This window comes from Entelurus aequoreus, linkage group LG06 (genome assembly GCF_033978785.1).
Source record: "Entelurus aequoreus isolate RoL-2023_Sb linkage group LG06, RoL_Eaeq_v1.1, whole genome shotgun sequence".
NCBI lineage: Eukaryota > Metazoa > Chordata > Actinopteri > Syngnathiformes > Syngnathidae > Entelurus > Entelurus aequoreus.
This window is the reverse complement of record NC_084736.1, coordinates 84,375,261-84,402,704: the sequence shown is the minus strand read 5'-3', so window position 1 is coordinate 84,402,704 and position 27,444 is coordinate 84,375,261. Positions and strand designations below refer to the sequence as shown.

Below are 27,444 nucleotides of genomic sequence, written 5' to 3'. Positions count from 1 at the left end.
ACCCTAACCCCAAACCTAACCCTTGCTTCTACCTTTTTGTTACACCGATCAGAACCTCACCCTAAGTTATTGACAAAATAGCGTTCTATTTTAACCCTAACCCTAACCCAACCCCAACCCTAACCCTTGCTTCTACCTTTGTGTTACACTGATCAGAGCCTCGCCCTAACTTATTTACATAATAGCTTTCTATTTTAATCCTAACCCTAACCCCAACCCTAACCCCAACCCCAACCCCAACCCTAACCCTAACCTAACCCTTGCTTCCACCTTTTTGTTACACAGATCAGAACCTCGCCCTAAGTTATTTACATAATAGCTTTCTATTTTATCCCTAACCCCAACCCCAACCCTAACCCTAACCCCAACCCTAACCCCAAACCTAACCCTTGCCACTACCTTTTTGTTACACCGATCAGAACCTCGCCCTAAGTTATTTACATAATAGCTTTCTATTTTATCCCTAACCCCAACCCCAACCCTAACCCCAACCCCAACCCTAACCCCAACCCCAACCCTAACCCCAAACCTAACCCTTGCCACTACCTTTTTGTTACACCGATCAGAACCTCGCCCTAAGTTATTTACATAATAGCGTTCTGTACCGAGGATGTCGTTGTGGCTTGTACAGCCCTTTGAGACACTTGTGATTTAGGGCTATATAAATAAACATTGATTGATTGATTGACTATTTTAACCCTAACCCCAACCCCAACCCTATCCCTAACCCCAACCCCAACCCTAACCCTAACCCTTGCTTCCACCTTTTTGTTACACCGATCAGAACCTCGCCCTAAGTTATTTACATAATAGCGTTCTATTTCAACCCTAACCCCGACCCCGACCCCAACCCCAACCCTAACCCTAACCTAAACCTAACCCCAACCCTAACCCTAACCATAACCCTTGCTTCTACCTTTGTGTTACACCGATCAGAACCTCGCCCTAACTTATTTACATAATAGCTTTCTATTTTAACCCTAACCCCAACCCCAACCCCAACCCTAACCCTAACCCAAACCTAACACTTACTTCTACCTTTTTGTTACACCGATCAGAACCTCGCCCTAAGTTATTTACATAATAGCGTTCTATTTTAACCCTAACCCCGACCCTAACCCTAACCCTAACCCCAACCCCAACCCCAACCCCAACCCTAACCTAACACTTGCTTCTACCTTTTTGTTACACCGATCAGAACCTCGCCCTAACTTATTTACATAATAGCTTTCTATTTCAACCCTCACCCTAACCCCAACCCCAACCCCAACCCTAACCCCAACCCTAAACCCTAACCCTAACCCTAACCCTAACCCTTAACCCTAACTCTAACCATAAGCCCAACCCTAACCCTAACCCCTAACCCTAAACCTATTTTAGTGACATATTTGAATGACCTGTTAATCACTCTAAAAGGACAAAGTCTCTAGCTTCAGAAAACAGGGAAATTCCTGTAAGACTTACGGTAATATAAGAAGAGTGTAGCAAATCTTATTCCTCGCTACAGTTTTAATGTGAGATGCTTGAAAAAGGAATGTTAGTTTGCCTAAGACTAGGTTAGACCTATCAAGTAACACTTCATTTATTCATCCTTCCACAGGTACGCTCTTTACGTGTAAAAGTGACTAAATAGAATATCAGGTCAGCGAGTGGCAGGCAGGCTGGCAGACGTCCTCACCACAGGTTAGCGTCTCCTCGAATGGAGTCCTTGCTTTTAAAGATAGCATGAGCTAAGGCTTTTCCGATTGGAAATCCATGGCGAGCCAAAGCGATGCTGGGCTCAAACAGTTCACTCCACGGCAGCCTGCCATGTCTCTGGTGGGCCATCTCGTAGCCGCGAATCTCCCCCGGGATAGCGATGGACAATCCACCTGTCAGGTAGAAACATTATTACTGCTTTTCTTTATGGCTCACACACTCAAGTCAAACTTTTTATCTTTTCAAAACCAACATTAGGAGCCTATTTTCAGTCTGCGGTTTTATTTTTGTAAAAGTGATTTCCAGCGTGGAACTGTTACAGGATGCCACCTGTGCAACAAATCCAGTCCTGAAATTTCCTCGCTCCTAAATATTCCAAAGTCAACTTTATTCTAAGAAAAGTGAAGAGTTTGGGAACAACAGCAACTCAGCCACCAAGTGGTAGGCCAGGTGAACTGACAGAGAGGTCAGCATAGTGCAAAGACTTTCTGCACAGTCACTTGCTACACAGCTCCAAACTTCATGTCACCTTCCAGTTAGCCCACGTACAGTACGCAGAGAGCTTCATGGAATGCGTTTCCATGGCCGAGCAGCTTTATCTAAGCCATACATCACCAAGTGGGATGCAGTGGTGTAAAGGACATCACCACTGGACTCTAGAGCAGTGGAGACGCCTTCTCTGGACTGATGAATCACACTTTTACATCTGATGGACCAGTCTGGCTTTGGAGGTTGCCAGGAGAACGCTACATTTCGGACTGCATTGTGCCAAGTGTGACATTTGGTGGAGGAGGAATTATGGTGTGGGGTTGTTTTTCTAGGAGTTGGGCTTGGCCTCTCAGTTCCAGTGAAAGGAACTTTGAATGCTCCAGGATACCAAAACATTTTGGACAATTCCATGCTCCCAACCTGGTGGGAACAGTTTGGAGCGGGCCCCTTCCTCTTCCAACATGACATGGATGACAGAGTCTGGTGTGGATGAACTTGACTGGCCTGCACAGAGTCCTGACCTGAACCCGGTAGAACACCTTTGGGGATGAATTAGAACAGAGACTGAGAGCCAGGCCTTCTCCACCAACATCAGTGTGTGACCTCACCAATGCACTTTTGGAAGAATGGTGGGAAATTCCTATACACACACTCTGCAACCTTGTGGACAGCCTTCCCAGAAGAGTGGAAGCTGTAATAGCTGCAAAAGATCATATTGAACCCTATGGGATGGCACTTCAAGGTCATATGTGAGTCAAGGCGGGTGGCCAAATACTTTTGGCAAAATGGTGTAGTTTGTGTAAAATCTGCTGGTAAAAACATGTAAAAACGTGCCAAGAGGTTGCCATACTATTTTTAGGCACAAACAATCCAAATGAAAATAACTCAAAACACTTAGTTTTCTCTCCAACAAAGCATCAGTTGAAATAAAGAGACAAACTGAGGCAACATTCTGGCTATTCTCCATCCATCTTTGATTACTGCAGAGGTCTCAACCTCAGGGCCTGGGACAGATCTGGCCCGCCACATCCTTGCATGTGATCCGTGAAAGGCTGAAAATAGCGTGTCAATAAAGCAGTTTCTGGCTAAAATGTTTCTCCTTTACATTTGGACATAAAAATGTGCTGCTTGCAAGTGCAAATGTTTTATACTTTAATATGACCTAAGCATGGAACATGTTTTGGTCACTAAAAATACTTGACTTCAATATCTGCTTGTCACTTAGGCATAGGATTTTAAACTAAGTTATCCATCAATCTGTGCATTGACAATGTGATGAAACGTAATATAATAAATCTGAGGGCAGCCATCATGTTGGTGTGGCCCTCCATATAAACAAGAGACATGACTGCGGAGCTGGTGCTGAGCTCCGGGACGGACAAGCTTCACAGAGTCTCGGCTGAATGAGCAGGTATCGAACACCTCGGTCTCCTTGGACGTGTCCTCGCTCATCCATGCGGACTGGACACTGGCCGAGAGTTAGTTGCTTTGTTGGGTCTGCTCCTGTCTCTGGCCATGCTCCCCCCACTCCAGCCGACGATGGCGTGGAACACCGCAGAAGCCACCACAGTGTATATGTTTTATTTATTTTTTATTAATGTTTTACTTTTGTAGCTTTATGTAGAAGTGTCTGGTTGCATCAGCTCTGCTCTTTTAATGTCTTTAATGTCCTTTGTGTTCTTTGATGTTTCCCTCTTACAGACATGCTTATGTGTGCTATGGCTATGAGGTTTTGTTTTCCTTGGCCTCAGTCTGGACCCCCCCTCTCCAGGGGCCCAGGCTTAGACTAATTGTTTTTGTCCACCCCCCTCCCCAGTGTTTACCTGTTTGTCACCTTTTTTGTAAGGGGCGCCGGAAGTTGGCAGACCCGTCAGCGATCCTGTTCTGTCCCCCTGTAATGTTTGATCCTGTTCTGTCTCCCTGTAATTGTTTTATCCTGTTCTGTCTCCCTGTAATGTCTGATCATGTTCTGTCTCCCTGTAATGTCTGATCCTGTTCTGTCTCCCTGTAATTTTTGAATCATGTTCTGTCTCCCTGTAATGTTTGATCCTGTTCTGGCTCCCTGTAATGTCTGATCCTGTTCTGTCTCCCTGTAATTTTTTAATCATGTTCTGTCTCCCTGTAATGTCTGATCCTGTAGTGTTTGATCCTGTTCTGTCTCCCTGTAATGTTTGATCCTGATCTGTCTCCCTGTAATGTTTGATCCTGTTCTGTCTCCCTGTAATGTTTGATCCTGATCTGTCTCCCTGTAATGTCTGATCCTTTCCTGTCTCCCTGTAATGTCTGATCCTCTTATGTCTCCCTGTAATGTCTGATCCTGTTCTGTCTCCCTGTAATGTTTAATCCTGTTCTGTCTTCCTGTAATGTCTGATCCTGTTCTGTCTCTCAGTAATGTTTGATACTGTTCTGTCTCCCTGTAATGTTTGAATCATGTTCTGTCTCCCTGTAATGTTTGATCCTGTTCTGGCTCCCTGTAATGTCTGATCCTGTTCTGTCTCCTTGTAATTTTTGAATCATGTTCTGTCTCCCTGTAATGTTTGATCCTGTTCTGTCTCCCTGTAATGTCTGATCCTGTAATGTTTGATCCTGTTCTGTCTCCCTGTAATGTTTGATCCTGTTCTGTCTCAATGTAATGTTTGATCCTGTTCTGTCTCCCTGTAATGTTTGATCCTGATCTGTCTCCCTGTAATGTCTGATCCTTTCCTGTCTCCCTGTAATGTCTGATCCTCTTATGTCTCCCTGTAATGTCTGATCCTGTTCTGTCTCAATGTAATGTTTGATCCTGTTCTGTCTCCCTGTAATGTCTGATCCTTTCCTGTCCCCCTGTAATGTCTGATCCTGTTCTGTCTCCCTGTATTGTCTGATCCTGTTCTGTCTCCCTGTATTGTCTGATCCTGTTCTGTGTCCCTGTATTGTCTGATCCTGTTCTGTCTCCCTGTAACATTTGATCCTGTTCTGTCTCCCTGTAATATTTGATCCTGTTCTGTCTCCCTGTAATGTCTGATCCTGTTCTGTCTCCCTGTAATGTTTGATCCTGTTCTGTCTCCCCGTGATGTTTGATCCTGTTCTGTCTCCCTGTATTGTCTGATCCTGTTCTGTCTCCCTGTATTGTCTGATCCTGTTCTGTCTCCCTGTAATGTCTGATCCTGTTCTGTCTCCCTGTAATGTTTGATACTGTTCTGTCTCCCTGTAATGTCTGATCCTGTTCTGTCTCAATGTAATTTTTGATCCTGTTCTGTCTCCCTGTAATGTCTGATCATGTTCTGTCTTCCTGTATTGTCTGATCCTGTTCTGTCTCCCTGTAATGTCTGATCCTGTTCTGTCTCCCTGTAATGTTTGATCCTGTTCTGTCTCCCTGTAATGTTTGATCCTGTTCTGTCTCCCGGTGATGTTTGATCCTGTTCTGTCTCCCTGTAATGTCTGATCCTGTTCTGTCTCCCTGTATTGTCTGATCCTGTTCTGTCTCCCTGTAATGTCTGATCCTGTTCTGTCTCCCTGTAATGTTTGATCCTGTTCTGTCTCCCCGTGATGTTTGATCCTGTTCTGTCTCCCTGTAATGTCTGATCCTGTTCTGTCTCCCTGTAATGTCTGATCCTGTTCTGTCTCCCTGTAATGTCTGATCCTGTTCTGTCTCCCTGTAATGTTTGTCTGATCTTGAATGGGATGAAAATCTTAATTTCCCCTCAGGGATTGTTAAAGTATTTCTGATTCTGATTCTGATTCACATTTGTCTTTTTTATGAAGTGAAGTGAAGTGAATTATATTTATATAGCGCTTTTCTCTAGTGACTCAAAGCGCTTTACATAGTGAAAGCCAATATGTAAGTTCCATTTAAAGCAGTGTGGGTGGCACTGGGAGCAGGTGGGTAAAGTGTCTTGCCCAACGACACAACGGCAGTGACTAGGATGGCGGAAGCGGGGATCGAACCTGGAACCCTCAAGTTGCTGGCACGGCCGCTCTACCAACCGAGCTATACAACCCCACGAATGGGAGAAGATACAGTTTTGGCCAACAATATTCTGGGGCGCAAATCAGTCCGATCAAAGGTTCATTGTTCCAAATTGTACAACAACAACCCGATGTAAGCTGCGTGACTGACTGCATGTTGACATGTGGCGACGGATGAGATCATTAAATGTAAGAAAGAGGTGGAACAAAATGCAAAGTGTGATTGCACCTGCACGAGAAAGCTGGGTGTTGTTGCCAAACATGTCCTCAGTGGCGTTCTTGGGTGCCGTCTCTCTGGCATCAATAGTTTCTACCTTCCCTGTCAAGCAGAACGTGTGCACAAAGATGATTTTAACTCTGATGAAACACTTTGAAAATACTGATTTGTAGTCACCAGTGGAAGCATTGTAGATGACGAAGAAGACTCCGCCTCCGATGCCCATACTGTGTGCATTAAGAAGGCCAACACACAGCAAGGCGGCAATGGAAGCATCCACCGCTGAACCATTCTTCTTCAGAATGTCCCTAAATATGCATGTAGTTATGTATGCACAAACACTATATATGCATGTAGTTATGTATGCACAAACACTATATATGCATGTAGTTACGGATGCACAAACACTATATATGCATGTAGTTATGTATGCACAAACACTATATATGCATGTAGTTATGTATGCACAAACACTATATATGCATGTAGTTATGTATGCACAAACACTATATATGCATGTAGTTACGGATGCACAAACACTATATATGCATGTAGTTACGTATGCACAAACACTATATATGCATGTAGTTATGTATGCACAAACACTATATATGCATGTACTTATGTATGCACAAACACTATATATGCATGTAGTTATGTATGCACAAACACTATATATGCATGTAGTTACGTATGCACAAACACTATATATGCATGTAGTTATGTATGCACAAACACTATATATGCATGTAGTTACGGATGCACAAACACTATATATGCATGTAGTTATGTATGCACAAACACTATATATGCATGTAGTTATGTATGCACAAACACTATATATGCATGTAGTTACGGATGCACAAACACTATATATGCATGTAGTTATGTATGCACAAACACTATATATGCATGTAGTTATGTATGCACAAACACTATATATGCATGTAGTTATGTATGCACAAACACTATATATGCATGTAGTTATGTATGCACAAACACTATATATGCATGTAGTTATGTATGCACAAACACTATATATGCATGTAGTTACGGATGCACAAACACTATATATGCATGTACTTATGTATGCACAAACACTATATATGCATGTAGTTATGTATGCACAAACACTATATATGCATGTAGTTATGTATGCACAAACACTATATATGCATGTAGTTATGTATGCACAAACACTATATATGCATGTAGTTATGTATGCACAAACACTATATATGCATGTAGTTATGTATGCACAAACACTATATATGCATGTAGTTATGTATGCACAAACACTACATATGCATGTAGTTATGTATGCACAAACACTATATATGCATGTAGTTATGTATGCACAAACACTATATATGCATGTAGTTATGTATGCACAAACACTATATATGCATGTAGTTATGTATGCACAAACACTATATATGCATGTAGTTATGTATGCACAAACACTATATATGCATGTAGTTATGTATGCACAAACACTATATATGCATGTAGTTATGTATGCACAAACACTATATTTGCGTGTAGTTATGTATGCACAAACACTATATATGCGTGTAGTTATGTATGCACAAACACTATATATGCGTGTAGTTATGTATGCACAAACACTATATATGCGTGTAGTTATGTATGCACAAACACTATATATGCATGTAGTTATGTATGCACAAACACTATATATGCGTGTAGTTATGTATGCACAAACACTATATATGCATGTAGTTACGTATGCACAAACACTATATATGCATGTAGTTATGTATGCACAAACACTATATATGCATGTAGTTATGTATGCACAAACACTATATATGCGTGTAGTTATGTATGCACAAACACTATATATGCATGTAGTTATGTATGCACAAACACTATATATGCATGTACTTATGTATGCACAATCACTATATATGCATGTAGTTATGTATGCACAAACACTATATATGCATGTAGTTATGTATGCACAAACACTATATATGCATGTACTTATGTATGCACAAACACTATATATGCATGTAGTTATGTATGCACAAACACTATATATGCATGTAGTTATGTATGCACAAACACTATATATGCGTGTAGTTATGTATGCACAAACACTATATATGCGTGTAGTTATGTATGCACAAACACTATATATGCGTGTAGTTATGTATGCACAAACACTATATATGCATGTAGTTATGTATGCACAAACACTATATATGCGTGTAGTTATGTATGCACAAACACTATTTTTGCGTGTAGTTATGTATGCACAAACACTATATATGCATGTAGTTATGTATGCACAAACACTATATATGCATGTAGTTATGTATGCACAAACACTATATATGCATGTAGTTATGTATGCACAAACACTATATATGCATGTAGTTATGTATGCACAAACACTATATATGCATGTAGTTATGTATGCACAAACACTATATATGCATGTAGTTATGTATGCACAAACACTATATATGCATGTAGTTATGTATGCACAAACACTATTTATGCATGTAGTTATGTATGCACAAACACTATATATGCATGTAGTTATGTATGCACAAACACTATATATGCATGTAGTTATGTATGCACAAACACTATATATGCATGTAGTTATGTATGCACAAACACTATATATGCATGTAGTTATGTATGCACAAACACTATATATGCATGTAGTTATGTATGCACAAACACTATATATGCATGTAGTTATGTATGCACAAACACTATATATGCATGTAGTTATGTATGCACAAACACTATATATGCGTGTAGTTATGTATGCACAAACACTATATATGCATGTAGTTATGTATGCACAAACACTATATATGCATGTAGTTATGTATGCACAAACACTATATATGCATGTAGTTATGTATGCACAAACACTATATATGCGTGCAGTTATGTATGCACAAACACTATATATGCATGTAGTTATGTATGCACAAACACTATATATGCATGTAGTTATGTATGCACAAACACTATATATGCATGTAGTTACGCATGCACAAACACTATATATGCATGTAGTTATGTATGCACAAACACTATATATGCATGTAGTTATGTATGCACAAACACTATATATGCATGTAGTTACGCATGCACAAACACTATATATGCATGTAGTTATGTATGCACAAACACTATATATGCATGTACTTATGTATGCACAAACACTATATATGCATGTAGTTACGGATGCACAAACACTATATATGCATGTAGTTATGTATGCACAAACACTATATATGCATGTAGTTATGTATGCACAAACACTATATATGCATGTAGTTATGTATGCACAAACACTATATATGCATGTAGTTATGTATGCACAAACACTATTTATGCATGTAGTTATGTATGCACAAACACTATATATGTATGTAGTTATGTATGCACAAACACTATATATGCATGTAGTTATGTATGCACAAACACTATATATGCATGTAGTTATGTATGCACAAACACTATATATGCATGTAGTTATGTATGCACAAACACTATATATGCATGTAGTTATGTATGCACAAACACTATATATGCATGTAGTTATGTATGCACAAACACTATATATGCATGTAGTTATGTATGCACAAACACTATATATGCATGTAGTTACGTATGCACAAACACTATTTATGCATGTAGTTATGTATGCACAAACACTATATATGCGTGCAGTTATGTATGCACAAACACTATATATGCATGTAGTTATGTATGCACAAACACTATATATGCATGTAGTTATGTATGCACAAACACTATATATGCATGTAGTTACGCATGCACAAACACTATATATGCATGTAGTTATGTATGCACAAACACTATATATGCATGTAGTTATGTATGCACAAACACTATATATGCATGTAGTTACGCATGCACAAACACTATATATGCATGTAGTTACGCATGCACAAACACTATATATGCATGTAGTTATGTATGCACAAACACTATATATGCATGTACTTATGTATGCACAAACACTATATATGCATGTAGTTATGTATGCACAAACACTATATATGCATGTAGTTATGTATGCACAAACACTATATATGCATGTAGTTATGTATGCACAAACACTATATATGCATGTAGTTATGTATGCACAAACACTATATATGCATGTAGTTATGTATGCACAAACACTATATATGCATGTAGTTATGTATGCACAAACACTATATATGCATGTAGTTATGTATGCACAAACACTATATATGCATGTAGTTATGTATGCACAAACACTATATATGCATGTAGTTATGTATGCACAAACACTATATATGCATGTAGTTATGTATGCACAAACACTATATATGCATGTAGTTATGTATGCACAAACACTATATATGCATGTAGTTATGTATGCACAAACACTATATATGTATGTAGTTATGTATGCACAAACACTATATATGCATGTAGTTATGTATGCACAAACACTATATATGCATGTAGTTATGTATGCACAAACACTATATATGCATGTAGTTATGTATGCACAAACACTATATATGCATGTAGTTATGTATGCACAAACACTATATATGCATGTAGTTATGTATGCACAAACACTATATATGCATGTAGTTATGTATGCACAAACACTATATATGCATGTAGTTACGTATGCACAAACACTATTTATGCATGTAGTTATGTATGCACAAACACTATATATGCGTGCAGTTATGTATGCACAAACACTATATATGCATGTAGTTATGTATGCACAAACACTATATATGCATGTAGTTATGTATGCACAAACACTATATATGCATGTAGTTACGCATGCACAAACACTATATATGCATGTAGTTATGTATGCACAAACACTATATATGCATGTAGTTATGTATGCACAAACACTATATATGCATGTAGTTACGCATGCACAAACACTATATATGCATGTAGTTACGCATGCACAAACACTATATATGCATGTAGTTATGTATGCACAAACACTATATATGCATGTACTTATGTATGCACAAACACTATATATGCATGTAGTTATGTATGCACAAACACTATATATGCATGTAGTTATGTATGCACAAACACTATATATGCATGTAGTTATGTATGCACAAACACTATATATGCATGTAGTTATGTATGCACAAACACTATATATGCATGTAGTTATGTATGCACAAACACTATATATGCATGTAGTTATGTATGCACAAACACTATATATGCATGTAGTTATGTATGCACAAACACTATATATGCATGTAGTTATGTATGCACAAACACTATATATGCATGTAGTTATGTATGCACAAACACTATATATGCATGTAGTTATGTATGCACAAACACTATATATGCATGTAGTTACGTATGCACAAACACTATATATGCGTGTAGTTATGTATGCACAAACACTATATATGCATGTAGTTATGTATGCACAAACACTATATATGCATGTAGTTATGTATGCACAAACACTATATATGCATGTAGTTATGTATGCACAAACACTATATATGCATGTAGTTATGTATGCACAAACACTATATATGCGTGTAGTTATGTATGCACAAACACTATATATGCGTGTAGTTATGTATGCACAAACACTATATATGCATGTAGTTATGTATGCACAAACACTATATATGCATGTAGTTATGTATGCACAAACACTATATATGCGTGTAGTTATGTATGCACAAACACTATATATGCGTGTAGTTATGTATGCACAAACACTATATATGCATGTAGTTATGTATGCACAACGTATAAACTAGACATTTGGCTTCTTACCTTCCGACCTCGGAGCACTTGCCAGCATCAGCAGCAACAGCAGCCCTTGAGAAGAAGTACCCGGTGGTGGGTGCCATGTATTTCTTCCCCAAGCCCATGAACACACCCAGGAGCAGGCTCACCAGAGCCACCAGAAGCACCACCATGCCAGCAATCAGGGGCTTCGCAACCATTTTCCTGGAATGAGGAATCAACATAGAGACTTGTCAGGGCACATGGAGACAAAACATTTAGCCAATGTTAGAATAATCATGTGTATATATTATCACACAACTTAAAGTCTGTTGCTTATAGTTATTAGCTATTGTGCTCAAACTGCATTTTTTTCTATCTGTGTAAGGACAAAACTTCTTGTCTGAGGGGTGGCCTCAGCCGCAGATGTTATCTTTGTTTTAGCCCACTAACAGCCATGGACTTCAAGGACCTCAACGAAGATAAGATGACAGCACGCAGACCAAGCAGAAACAAGGCAATCACAAGGCTTCAGCACATTCCGTCACGTATTGTGCGTACTGGAACTGCTTTGCATGATATATGTGACCACTCCTTTTAGAGGCGGCCTCAGTGATGTTGACTGTGGAACTCCTGAACCTTAGAGCGTAGGGCGAGACTGTGACTAAGTGTGCAGCTCCATGCGTTCTCCTCATGAGCTAAATTGAACTCTGTCTCTGCATGATTCCTTGCTTCTTGTCTGATTAAAAGATGTCATCGGTGTTTGAACCTGACAGACAAATAGAGAATAAGCACCACTGACGGCTAAACAACTACCTTATTGCCGACAACTACTGTGCTTACAACACCAAACCCAAAAGCAGTGAAGTTGAAGTTAAATGGTAAATAAAAAGAGAATACAATGATTTGCAAATCCTTTTCAACTTTTATTCAACTGAATAGACTGCAAAGACAAGATATTTCATGTTCACACTGGAAAACTTTCAACATGCCTGCAACGTGTTTCAAAAAAGCTGGCACAAGTGGCAAAAAAGAGTGAGAAAGTTGAGGAATGCTCATCAAAGACTTATTTGGAACATCCCACAGGTGAACAGGCTAATTGGGAACAGGTGGGTGCCATGATTGGCTATAAAAGCAGCTTCCAGTCGTTCACAAACAAGGACGGGGGCGAGGGTCACCACTTTGTCAACAAACGCCTGAGCAAATTGTTCAAGAACAACATTTCTCAACCAGGAATTTAGGGATTTCACCATCTACGCTCCGTAATATCATCAAAAGGTTCAGAGAATCTGGAGAAATCACTGCACGTAAGCGGCAAGGCTGAAAACCAACATTGAATGCCCGTGACCTTCGATCCCTCAGGCGGTACGGCATCAAAAAGCCACATCGGTGTGTAAAGGATATCACCACATGGGCTCAGGAAGACTTCAGAACACCACTGCCAGTAACTACAGTCGGTCGCTACATCTGTAAGTGCAAGTTAAAACTCTACCATGCAAAGCCAAAGCCATTTATCAACAACACCCAGAAGCGCTGCCAGTTCCGCTGGGTCCCAGCTCTGTTTTTTACATGCTTGCTTGTCCTTGGCCGCCCTGCTCACGCTCTGTTTTGTTCCTCTTATTCCTGGTCATGTCAGCAGTGGAAGGCCTGACAACACCCGTCTGCAATCACCTTTATTGTATGGTGATCCTCCTATTTCATCTGATTGCTTGCACCTGCTTGTTCCTTTGTGTTTCTCTGAGTCAACACTACGCTAACCTTCCTCCTGCCACTTCATTCGCAAGTATTTTTGGTATGTCTTTTATTTGCTACTTTGTTTTTTGCGCTCAGCGTCACCCAGCCTTTATTTTTGTACTTTGTTCACTTGGGGTTTTTTTCGTAGTGTGAATGAATTACCAGTAACGGACGTGGAGAAGGGAAATGATTAAATAAGCTCTGCTTCTTCCTGTTCTTATTCAGACATGTTGAATTGTAACCACATGTGTCGCATGTCTGAAACAAATAAATCATGCTCTCGGCCACCATTGGTGTGGTAGAATAAGGAAAGTAAAATAATAGTATGATGATGGTGGATGAGCATGTTTTACTTTACTTCAGCATGTTTTACTTCACATGTTCCCTGCTGTTGCTAAATGTGCTGCCAGGCAAGCCGTATTAAAGATGCAGCTTGCTTTGATTGCATCTACATCTAATCACCACAGTCCTGTTCCCAATCTCCCAGGTTAAGAGTCTGCAGATGACAACGACTCTTGTTACCTCGTATGCCCGCACCACACCATCACCGTCTTCTCATGTTTTGTCCAAAATGCTGACCGTGTTCCACTTTACGGATCGCACGCATTTCCAGGTGACCCTGTGAACGATACAAATTGAGCGGTCAAATGATGTGCAACGATAAAAAGCAGTAGAAAATGGACACATGGTTACCTCCTGGCTGCAGGTGTACTTAATGTTGTGACCAGGGATGTCCGATAATGGCTTTTTGCCGATATTGTCCAACTCTTTAATTACCGATACCGATATCAACCGATACCGCTATCAACCGATATATACAGTCGTGGAATTAACACATTATTATGCCTAATTTGGACAACCAGGTATGGTGAAGATAAGGTACTTTTTTAAAAAATGAATCAAATAAAATAAGATAAATAAATTAAAAACATTTTCTTGAATAAAAAAGAAAGTAAAACAATATAAAAACAGTTACATAGAAACAAGTAATGAATGAAAATGAGTAAAATGAAGTGTTAAGGGTTAGTACTATTAGTGGAGCAGCAGCACGCACAATCATGTGTGCTTACGGACTGTATCCCTTGCAGACTGTATTGATATATATTGATATATCATGTAGGAAGCAGAATATTAATAACAGAAAGAAACAACCCTTTTGTGTGAATGAGTGTAAATGGGGGAGGGAGGTTTTTTGGGTTGGTGCACTAATTGTAAGTGTATCTTGTGTTTTTTATGTGGATTTAATTTAAAAAAAAAAAAAAAAAAACGATACTGATAATAAAAAAACGATAACGATAATTTCCGATATTACATTTTAACGCATTTATCGGCCAATAATATCGGCAGACCGATATTATCGGACATCTCTAGTTGTGACCAGGGAATACAGTAACAGGGGTGTCAAACTCCTTGTCCTTGAGGGCCACATTGCAAAGGGCCGCTTGTGACAGTGAATATATTAGCGCCTCGTGTTATTTCACAATCGCATATGTTATTATGAGGGTTGCAAAATTCCAGGAATATTCAAAGTTGGAAACTTTCCATGGGAATTAACGGGAATATATGGGAATTAACAGGAATTAATGGGAAATGAATGGGAATAAACTATTGGAAATATATGTGGCACATATGCACTTGAACACTTTAACCCAGTGGATACGTGACTAGGTTGCAAAATTCCGGGAATATTCAAAGTTGGAAACTTTCCATGGGAATTAACAGGAATTAATGGGAAATGAATGGGAATAAACATTGAATGCAACATGCTAGATATTGCAGCATGATTACTAGCTAAAACAACCTGATTTAATGCAAATTCAATTGAATTTCAACCCTGCACGGTGCATTCCTCCATCACATGTATGTGGCACATATGCATGGCAGTCTAACACTTTAACATGCTGCTGCATATGAACTGAAAGCCAGTGGATACGTGACTAGGGTGGCAAATATACGGGAATATTCAAAGTTGGAAACTTTCCATGGGAATTAACGGGAATATATGGAAATTAACAGGAATTAATGGGAATTAATGGGGAATTATTGGGAATAAACATTGAATGCAACATGCTAGATCTTGCAGCATGATTACTAGCTAAAACAACCTGATTTAATGCAAATTCAGTTGAATTTCAACCCTTCACTGTGCATTCCTCCATCTCATGTATGTGGCACATATGCATGGCAGTCTAACACTTTAACATGCTGCTGCATATGAGCTGGAAGCCAGTGGATACGTGACTAGGGTTGCAAAATTCCGGGAATATTCAAAGTTGGAAACTTTCCATGGGAATTAACGGGAATATATGGGAATTAACGGGAATTAATGGGAATAAACATTGAATGCAACATGCTAGATCTTGCAGCATGATTATTAGCTAAAACAACCTGATTTCATGCAAATTCAGTTGAATTTCAACCCTGCACTGTGCATTCCTCCATCACATGTTTGTGGCACTAATGCATGGCAGTCTAACACTTTAACATGCTGCTGCATATGAGCTAAAAGCCAGTGGATACGTGACTAGGGTGGCAAAATTCCGGGAATATTCAAAGTTGGGAACTTTCCATGGGAATTAACGGGAATATATGGGAATTAACCTGAATTAATGGGAAATTAGTGGGAATAAACATTGAATACAACATGCTAGATCTTGCAGCATGATTATTAGCTAAAACAACCTGATTTCATGCAAATTCAGTTGAATTTCAACCCTGCACGGTGCATTCCTCCATCACATGTGCAGTGCATTCTTCCATCACATGCATGCTACACACTACAGCAGGGCTATTGGGGCCACACTAGTATTTGAGCCCAAGGACTTCGTCCACTCAGGTAAGTTTTGTGTCGTGACGAGGGGGTTTACGCAGCTTGCTTCGAGGATTGTTCTCCCAGGACGCAAACGGACTACTCTGGACATGGCTTGAAGGTAAAAACATGATTTAATCCTGACTATAACTCAACGAAGTACAAAACAAAAAGCACACACAAAACGAAGGCACTACTTAGCGTAGGATACAAAAACTAACACTAAGACAGGACTATGGACAAGAAACAAAACTTGCTAAGTGAATAAACAAAACTTACGTGGGCATGGCATGATTCGAACAATACAGAGCATGGATCTATGGCATGACAACTAGCAACAAGAACTATGGCATGGACAGAGCAAAAACAGAGTAATGTCGCCAGGACGACTAGCTGAAAAACCAGGCTTAAATAATAGTCTCTTGATTAGAACAGGTGCGTGCATAAGGCAGGTGAAACTAATGAGTAGTCATGGAAACCAAACAAACTAGAGTGCACAAAAACAGGAACTATGGAGTCCAAAAATCAACAGAACATAACCAAACAAAACATGATCTAGACCACAGATCATGACATTTTGATGATATTACTTTTTTTTAAAGACTACTCCAATTGTTTAGCTGACTATTTATATCCGTGTGTGGCGTTGCATTAGTCTTTTACAAGCTTCTCATCTTATTCCACAGAAGAAGATGGACGGTGTCCAACTTTGAATTATCAAAAAATGGTCAAAATTTCCAAACTTCCCGGGGTAAATTTCCGGAAAGTTTCCACCCCTTTGCAACCCTAGTTATTATTACACAATAACCTATGAATTCATCAGCTAGACATGTAGTCTCTTCTCAAGGATAGGGCTATCACTTTTGTTACTGAAGTGTATTTCTGCTCTTGTCATCCTGGTCCGGACAGAAGGATGACACGGCAGTGTGGCTGGATCAAAAGAGACATCGGAGACGCTTTACTGAACCAAAAGTGGCTTTATTACAAGCGAGTGTCATTATACAGGTCTGCAGTTCCCTGGAGGAGGTCAGGGTCAAGAAAATGAGGGACTCCTAACTTGGAGAAGCCAAACCATCAGTTTTTATATTCATCCTTCCTGTCTCTGGGTGTGTGTGCTAAGTCAGGAGAGCACATCCTGACCATCAGGACTCCTTTTCTTCCTATCCGGGAAATCGCAAAAAGTAGCTGCCTGACCAGGGCTTCGAAAATCTGTAGAGACTCCTCCCACTCCCACCAAGGACTGTTCTCACTGCTGGACTCTGGAAAGAGGCTCCGCAGTCTCCATAGCAGAACCTCCAGGTTCTGTAACAGCTTCTTCCCTCAGGCCACAAGACTCTTGAACACATTATAATAATTCCCCTGGACTATAAATAGAATATAACATACATCCATAAACATGGATGCATATGCACAAGTGCAATATATTTATCTGTACAGCAATCTATTTATTTATATCTGCACCTTATTGCTCTTTTATCCTGCGCTACCATGAGCTAATGCAACAAAATGTTGTTCTTATCTGTACTGTAAAGTTTAAATTTGAATGACAATAAAAGGAGGTCTAAGTCTAAAAGGAGATGTTTGTGTGTAAGTGTCTGGAAAACAACTGCTTTAAGTCATAACTTAAATGTTGGCGTTGAGCTAGACATGTAGTCTCTTCTCAAGGATAGGGCTATCACTTTTGCATTCCGAAGTCCCAATTAGGGCCCCTTTCCTACGAGAAGTGATCCAATCCACCTGAGAATATCAAACTAAGAGGCCTTATCTTATCATGTGCTCAAACTGAAATACCAGTATTTACTTAAACTTGGTGGTTTGCTTTCTCCAAAGTGAATATAAACATTCACCATATGTAGAACATAATATGAGTTCATTCATTCACTTCGTTATTAACAAAGTGATGGATCATTTGCTTTGAAATAATAAGTCAAGTTGACAAGCAGGTTCGGAATGCCAGCCGAACGCCTCCCTAGGGAGGTGTTTAGGGCACGTCCGACCGGTAGGAGGCCACAGGGAAGCCCTAGGACACGTTGGGTAGACTATGTCTCACGGCTGGCCTGGGAAAGCCTCGGGGTGCCCCGGGAGGAGCTGGAACGAAGTGGCTGAGAAGAGGGAAGTATGGTCTTCCATACTTAGGCTGCTGCCCCCGCGACCCAACCTCGGATAAGCGGAAGAAGATGGATGGATGGATGGATGGATGGATGGATAAAATACCCTTTCCATCCTTTGTAACTGAGCTACAGTGTGAACAATTTCCTTTGTGGATCATTAAAGTTTGTCTAAGTCTAACCCAGTGCTTCTTAAATATGTTCTGTTTAATTTCAGAGTAAACAAACAAACAAATAAATGTGAGTAGACTGACCATACGTCCTCTTTTCACCGGACATGTCCTCTTTTGCGGAGCTGTCCAGGCGGAGTTTCTTAAATGCCTCAAATGTCCGGCATTTTGAGTTAGGGTTGCGTGTATTTTCAATGTACGTTCAGGGTTAAGAAGGGGTTAAAAACAAAATTGGTGAGGGAGGGGCAGAGACAGAGAGAGAGAGAGAGAGTCGCCAGGCTCTGCTTTTTATCCATAGATTTATCACATTTAATATTTTATTATCTATAGCCGGGGTGTCAAAAGTGTGCCCCGGAGGCCATTTGCGGCCCACAGCTAATGTTTTAAAGGCCTACGGCACATTCTAAAAATACTATTCAAATCAACAAAAACATAAAAGTGAAATAAAAAAGCTTGAAGGTGAAATGTCATTTAGAAAAAGTTGCAATGTTGACTAATAAAACAAAGCTGTTTTTTTTCCTTTCAAACTGTCATTGCTCAAAACATAATATTGAATCAAAATCAATGTTATTATGAATTATTGACCTATGCAAGGTTCCCATTACTTCACATCAAATATTACACTAAGAAAAATATTTTTGGTGGAAGATTTTGCATATTTTGTGTGTTTGCCATTAAAAACATAGTTTTGTTGGACAAAAAAGGGCGGAAAACAAACAAACAAAAAAACAACATTAAAAAAACTGAAACATTTTGAAATGAGGACTAGATGTGAAGTTGATGTAGACTCCAGAGATTTAAATATAAAATGTATGTCTGCCCTGGCACACCATTATCATCATTTCATGACCCAAGCAAAACACTTTTTTACACTTTTATTCTGAAATAAACGTATTAAATAAAAACATAGAAAAAACTAGCAGCAGTGGTAAAGTTTCGATCCATGAAGGAAAGAAGAAAGTGAATGAATGTTTATAACTGAATACATTTATTATGTATACAAATTACTTTGTTTTTTGTTTTGTTTTTTGAATGAATGAAGTAACGTTTATGACAACCTTTTTCCAGAACACAATATAGAATGTGAGATATAACAGGATGATGCATATGTTTATCTTTTTTTTTCTCAAAACGCTTACAAAAAAGTGGGACCCCATTTGTATGACTTGATGGGTCCCTGGGACCCATACTTGCCAACCCTCCTGGAATTCAGCGCCTCTCCCGAAAATCTCCCGGAATTCAGCCGGAGCTGGAGGCCACGCCCCCTCCAGCTCAATGCGGACCTGAGTGGGGACAGCGGCGACAGTCTGTTTTCACGTCCGCTTTCCCACGATATAAACAGCGTGCCTGCCCAATCACGTTATAACTGTAGAGTGATCGAGGGCGAGTTCTTGGTTTCTTAAGTGGGTTTATTGTTAGGCAGTTTCATTAACGTCCTCCCAGCGCGGTAACAACACACAACAGCAGCGGTCACGTTATTGTCTACCGTAAAGCAGTTCGTCTGCCGTGAACAGCAATGTTGTGACACTCTTAAACAGGACAATACTGCCATCTACTGGATAGCCTCCGGAACACAGAAATTCAAGTATTTATTTTATTTATATGTATAATAAAATATATATATATATATATATATATATATATATATATATATATATATATATATATATATATATATATATATATATATATATATATATATATATATATATATATATATATATGTCTTAATTAGATTATCCAAAAAATAGTGCTCGATACCGTGGTAGAGCGTAATATGTATGTGTGGGAAAAAAATCACAAGACTATTTCATCTCTACAGGCCTGTTTCATGAGGGGTATTCCTCAATTCTCAGGAGATTTTTTTTTCTTTTTTCTTTTTCTTTTTTTTTCTCCTGAGGATTGAGGAAAACCCCTCATGAAACAGGCCTGTAGAGATGAAATAGTCTTGTGATTTTTTTCCCACACATACATATATATATATATATATATATATATATATATATATATATATATATATATATATATATATATATATATATATATATATATATATATATATATATATATATATATATAGCTAGAATTCACTGAAAGTCAAGTATTTCATACATATATATATATATATATATATATATATATATATATATATATATATATATATATATATATATATATATATATATATATATATATATATATATATATATATATATATATATATATGTATATATATATAGCTAGAATTCACTGAAAGTCAAGTTTTTCATACATATATATACAGTATATATATTTTGTATCCTGCACTACCATGAGTTTATGTAACAAAATGTTGTTCTTATCCGTGCTGTAAAGTTCAAATTTGAATGACAATAAAAAGGAAGTCGAAGTCTAATATATATATATATATATATATATATATATATATATATATATATATATATATATATATATATATATATATATATATACATATATATATATATATATATATATATATATATATATATATATATATATATATATATATGTATGAAATACTTGACTTTCAGTGAATTCTAGCTATATATATATATATATATATATATATATATATATATATATATATATATATATATGTGTGTATATATATATATATATATATATATATATATATATATATATATATATATATATATATATATATATATATATATATATATGAAATATATATGAAATACTCAAGTTGGTGAATTCTAGCTGTAAATATACTCCTCCCCTCTTAACCACGCCCCCAACCACACCCCCGTCCCACCCCCGACCACGCCCCACCCCCCACCTCCCAGAATCGGAGGTCTCAAGGTTGGCAAGTATTGCTGGGACCCCATTTTGAAAATTCCCAGCGCTGTCACGCCAAATTTCTTACCCCTACAAAAACCTCCCCCCCCCCCAATTTACTTCCGTGATCATGTTTCCTCTTACGTCATTGACAGCGATCGGAATCTGAAGAAATCGATTTTTTATTTTTTTTTGTACAGGCGCGAAACAGGACAGCCGTGTGCCGGTTAAGGACCCCCAACAACTTTGTGACTGTATTGGACGCAGCCCCGGAAGTAAATGGGCGGGAGGTTTTTGTAGGGGGAGGAAATTTGTCGTGACAGCGCCAACACTGCTGTCAACAGAGGAGAAAAATGCTTTATTTAAATAAATGTATTATTTATAAAGCAAGTTGGAGTATCATTGGCAAATGCCGGCCTTGACACGCATATATGTGTCCTCTTTTGGGGATTTAACAATATGGTCAGCCTAAATGTGAGGCTACTTGGCGGCATGGCGGTAAAGTGTGAGTTTGTGGGCTGCACCTGACTCTTTATGCCTTTAAGTTGATGGCGGACCAAAGGCGGAACAAAGGCGGACTCCGCCATACAAAGCGGGTGAGCAAGACGGGCTGTGATTGGTCAGACGCTCCGTGCCGCACAAAGCTAAACAGCAGCGTAGAAACATCGTGACTGCTCGTCGTCATCTTGTCAGAGTAGAAGGTTAGAGGAGTGAGTAAAACATCCATCTGACAACAAATACGTCTTGCCGTCGTCGTGCATATCGGATGCGGTGCGTGTGCGCTGCGGCGGACAGCACGACGCGGGGCGGCTGAACATGAACATGAAGAGAACATGAAGATGAACATGAAGATGTCTCCGTGTTGTCGGTGATCACCACGCCAGCTCCACCACCTCCACCACCACCACCACCGCCATGGGCTCCAGGCTGAGCCGACACAACAGTTTGGACGGCGACGCTTTCTCCAGGAAGCGCCGCGGGATCCTCGATGGCGCCGCGGAGGGCGAGCGTCGAGGCGGCGGAGGAGGAGGAGGAGGAGGAGGAGGAGGAGGAGACTTCCTGTTCGCTCTCATGCTGAAGACAGACAAACTGCCCGGCATGCTGCGGAGGAGCAACCACAGCCCCTACGCCAGGAGAGTGGCCTGGATCAAAAACATCCAGAAGCTGCTTCGAGATCGCAGGATGGAACAAGCAAGTGAAGTTCTTAAACTGCTCAGGAAGGTGAGGGAATTAAACACACACTCATCTTGTCCTCCTCCCGCCTCTTGTCGTCTTCTTGTTGTTGTTGTTGTTGTTGTTGTTGTTGTTGTTGTTGTTGTTGTTGATAATGGTGATGATGCAGTGTTGTTGTTGATGATGATGATGCAGTGTTGTTGTTGATTATGCAGTGTTGTTGTCGTTGTTGATGATGATGCAGTGTTGTTGTTGATGATAATGATGCAGTGATATTGTCGTTATTGGTGTTGTTGTTGTTGTTGTTGATGATGATGATGCAGTGTTGTTGTGGTTGATGATGATGATGCAGTGTTGTTGTCGTTATTGTTGTTGTTGTTGTTGATGATGATGATGCAGTGTTGTTGTCGTTGTTGATGATGATGCAGTGTTGTTGTTGATGATGATGATGCAGTGTTGTTGTCGTTATTGGTGTTGTTGTTGTTGTTGATGGTGATGATGCAGTGTTGTCGTTGTTGTTGGTGTTGATGATAATGATGATGCAGTGTTGTTGATGATGATGATGATGATGATGCAGTGTTGCTGTTGATGATGATGATGATGCAGTGTTGTTGTTGTTGTTGATGATGATGATGAAGTGTTGTTGTTGTTGATGATGATGATGCAGTGTTGTTGATGATGATGATGATGATGCAGTGTTGTTATTGTTGATGATGCAGTGTTGTTGATGATGATGCAGTGTTGTTGTTGTTGATGATGATGCAGTGTTGTTGTTGATTATGCAGTGTTGTTGTCGTTGTTGATGATGATGCAGTGTTGTTGTTGATGATGATGCAGTGTTGTTGTTGATGATGATGATGCAGTGTTGTTGTTGTTGATGATGATGCAGTGTTGTTGTTGATGATGATGCAGTGTTGTTGTTGTTGATGATGATGCAGTGTTGTTGTTGATGATGATGCAGTGTTGTTGTTGATGATGATGATGCAGTGTTGTTGTTGTTGATGATGATGCAGTGTTGTTGTTGTTGATGATGATGCAGTGTTGTTGTCGTTATTGGTGTTGTTGTTGTTGTTGTTGATGATGCAGTGTTGTCGTTGTTGTTGGTGTTGATGATAATGATGATGCAGTGTTTTTGTTGATGATGATGATGATGATGCAGTGTTGTTGTTGTTGTTGATGATGATGATGATGATGATGCAGTGTTGTTGTTGATGATGATGATGATGCAGTGTTGTTGTTGATGATGATGATGATGCAGTGTTGTTGTTGATGATGATGATGCAGTGTTGTTATTGTTGATGATGCAGTGTTGTTGTTGTTGATGATGATGCAGTGTTGTTGTTGTTGATGATGATGCAGTGTTGCTGTTGATGATGATGATGATGATGCAGTGTTGTTGTAGTTGTTGTTGATGATGATGCAGTGTTGCTGTTGACGATGATGATGATGATGCAGTGTTGTTGTAGTTGTTGTTGATGATGATGATGCAGTGTTGTTGATGATGATGCAGTGTTGTTGTCATTGTTGTTGATGTTGATGATGCAGTGTTGTTGTTGTTGTTGTTGGTGTTGTTGATAATGATGATGCAGTGTTGTTGTTGTTGATGATGATGTGTTGTTGTCATTGTTGGTGTTGTTGATAATGATGATGCAGTGTTGTTGATGATGATGATGCACTGTTGTTGTTGTTGTTGTTGATGATGATGATGCAGTGTTGTTGTTGATGATGATGATGCAGTGTTGTTGTTGCTGATGAGGATGCAGTGTTGTGTTGTTGCTGATGATGATGCAGTGTAGTGTTGTTTTTGTTGTTGATGCAGTGTTGTGTTGTTGTTGTTGTTGTTGATGTTGATGATGTTGTTGTTGATACTGATGATGATGCAGTGTTGTTGTTGGTGTTGTTGATGATGCAGTGTTGTTGTTGGTGTTGTTGATGATGATGCAGTGTTGTTGTTGATGATGATGATGATGATCATGCAGTGTTGTGTTGTTGTTATTGATGTTGATGATGATGCAGTGTTGTTGTTGTTGTCACGATGATGATGATGATGATGTTGATGATGATGCAGTGTTGTTGTTGTTGTCACGATGATGATGATGATGATGATGTTGATGATGATGCAGTGTTGTTGTTGTTGTCACGATGATGATGATGATGATGATGATGATGATGATGATGATGCAGTCCTAAAGCCACAGATGGCCGCCAGTCATGCATGTAAACAAGAGTGTCTGAACTTTTTCCAACAACAAATAAAAATGTTTTCAAACATACGCTACTTCACTACACAAGCTCACCTTCAAAGACTCTGCACCCCCCTCTAATAAAAGACCCCCCCCCCCCCCCCCTCTAATAAGAGAGACTGTGCTCAGTCAGCCACTTTCACCTGACGTGCTTCTTTTAGTGGAAAGTAGGCCACTAGTGTAGACACATCGTCTGCACAGCATGTGACTCACCACACTGCTCAAGTTCAGGCTTGGTCAAGTGTGCAGTGTGCATTGCAAAATTAAAAATACATCGCCAAGATAAACCAGAAAAAGAAATGCATCTTGCAGATTTGATAGATTGATAGATTGATTGATTGATTGATTGATTGATTGATTGATTGATTGTCCTCTAAAAGTGAGGACAGGGTTTCCCATACCATCCACCCTCCTGTTTCATCCACTTTACAGGGTACACCTCTCCTCCGGCTGTTCTGACATGACCATTAGAGCCTGTTTCATTAGAGCATGTTTCATTTAGAGCATGTTTCATTAGAGCATGTTTCATTTAGAGCATGTTTCATTTAGAGCATGTTTCAGCGCCACTCTCTTTCTGTAATGGCCTGCTCTGTGAAGAGAAGGTCACAGACAAAGAAATATGGACTCTGCCCTTTTTCCCTGCTGTCCACATTGATGTAGTGACGTTAAATAGTGACTTCCATTGGAGTCGTGCTCAACCTAGAAAGGACAATGACAACGCCCGACACTCGCAAGGTCAACAACCCTAATTTAGACAGACTGGAACCATGTCATTAATATTCATGCATTCACTTCAATGTTGCTTTGACAGTGATGTGTTTTGGTTTCAGTTTCAGACATTAGACACACACATGTCTGAATGAATGGATGTCACGGGTGGATGTCAGAGTGACAAGGCAGCAACACAATGTTACGCTCTTGGGGGTTTGGTACCTGACTCACAGACGCATTGATAATGCTAAGGAGATTCACCGTCCGACAACCGGTTCTTATTTCCATATTCTAGTCTGCAGAATTATCCGACCATTAGACTCTGGCATTGTCCTATGTATACCTGCATTGTCCTTTCCATCCTTACACTTTCCATCATTAAGATTAAGATTAAGATTAAAGTACCAATGATTGTCACACACACACTAGATGTGGTGAAATGTGTCCTTGTAACTGAGCTACTGTGTGGAACAATTTCCCTTGTGGATCATTAATGTTTGTCTACGTCTAAGTCTGTTGTTTACTGTATATATTAGGGATGTAACGGTACATGTATTTGTATTGAACCGTTTCAGTACAGGGGGGTTCGGTTCTGTTCGGAGGTGTACCACTTCACCTTTTTCTGTGTTGATTGAGCTGTGTTGAAGCACCAAAAAAATGACATTATGTTAAATAAAGAGTTTCTGTCTCTGATAGTTGATATAATAATGTAAGTGCATCATTAAGCCTACATGAACTCCATGGTGTTCAGGGATGAATAGTCTCTCCTATTGCTATTGTACTATTTTTTCAGCTATAGTTACATGAATCATTAGAAATGGAGCAGCCTAGTTTTGAATGGCAGGGTCCCTGCTGTCACATGTTGATAAAAATATAACCTTTACATAATAAAAATCAACTACAGGCTTCCCAAATGCTGTAATAAATGATGAGTTGACTTGAAACTGTTTAATGTTGCACTTTTTATATGTAGACGAAAAGTTTTGTCATTTTATTTAATCTGAGCAACAACTTGAGGCAGTTTAATGTTGATTAACGTGGACAGAATTATTATAGTGTTCCCAATGTTAAAAGGATAAAGCCTTTGTTTACAAATTTGGTAAATAAATAAACCAAAAATGTATATTTTGTTGTTTTCTTACTGTACCGAAAATGAACCGAACCATGACCTCTAAACCGAGGTACGTACCGAACCGAAATTTTTGTGTACCGTTACACCCCTAGTATATACAATACCGTTCAAAAGTTTGGGGTCACATTGAAATGTCCTTATTTTTGAAGGAAAAGCACTGTACTTTTCAATGAAGATAACTTTAAACTAGTCTTAACTTGAAAGAAATACACTCTATACATTGCTAATGTGCTAAATGAGTATTCTAGCTGCAAATGTCTGCTTTTTGGTGCAATATCTACATAGGTGTATAGAGGCCCATTTCCAGCAACTATCACTCCAGTGTTCTAATGGTACAATGTGTTTGCTCATTGGCTCAGAAGGCTAATTGATGATTAGAAAACCCTTGTGCAATCATGT

The 27,444-nt window shown here is 39.1% G+C and overlaps 2 protein-coding genes across 2 annotated transcripts in view; one reads left to right on the top strand and one right to left on the bottom strand.

Annotated features, from left to right (window-relative positions):
• The window catches only part of ggt1a (gamma-glutamyltransferase 1a), a 70,233-nt gene that overhangs the window by 18,886 nt on the left and 23,903 nt on the right, over positions 1 to 27,444 (bottom strand). The window contains exons 2-6 of the mRNA XM_062051702.1: positions 14,405 to 14,501; positions 12,197 to 12,373; positions 6,530 to 6,660; positions 6,365 to 6,454; positions 1,679 to 1,871 (exon numbers count right to left, since the gene is read on the bottom strand). Of these exons, the coding sequence (XP_061907686.1) occupies positions 1,679 to 1,871; positions 6,365 to 6,454; positions 6,530 to 6,660; positions 12,197 to 12,373; positions 14,405 to 14,427 (614 nt within the window). The 5' untranslated portion in view covers positions 14,428 to 14,501. The remainder of the gene's footprint in view (positions 1 to 1,678; positions 1,872 to 6,364; positions 6,455 to 6,529; positions 6,661 to 12,196; positions 12,374 to 14,404; positions 14,502 to 27,444) is intronic.
• The window catches only part of lrrc75ba (leucine rich repeat containing 75Ba), a 30,236-nt gene continuing 24,941 nt past the window's right edge, over positions 22,150 to 27,444 (top strand). The window contains exon 1 of the mRNA XM_062051703.1: positions 22,150 to 23,007. Coding sequence (XP_061907687.1) covers positions 22,702 to 23,007 — 306 coding nt within the window. The 5' untranslated portion in view covers positions 22,150 to 22,701. The remainder of the gene's footprint in view (positions 23,008 to 27,444) is intronic.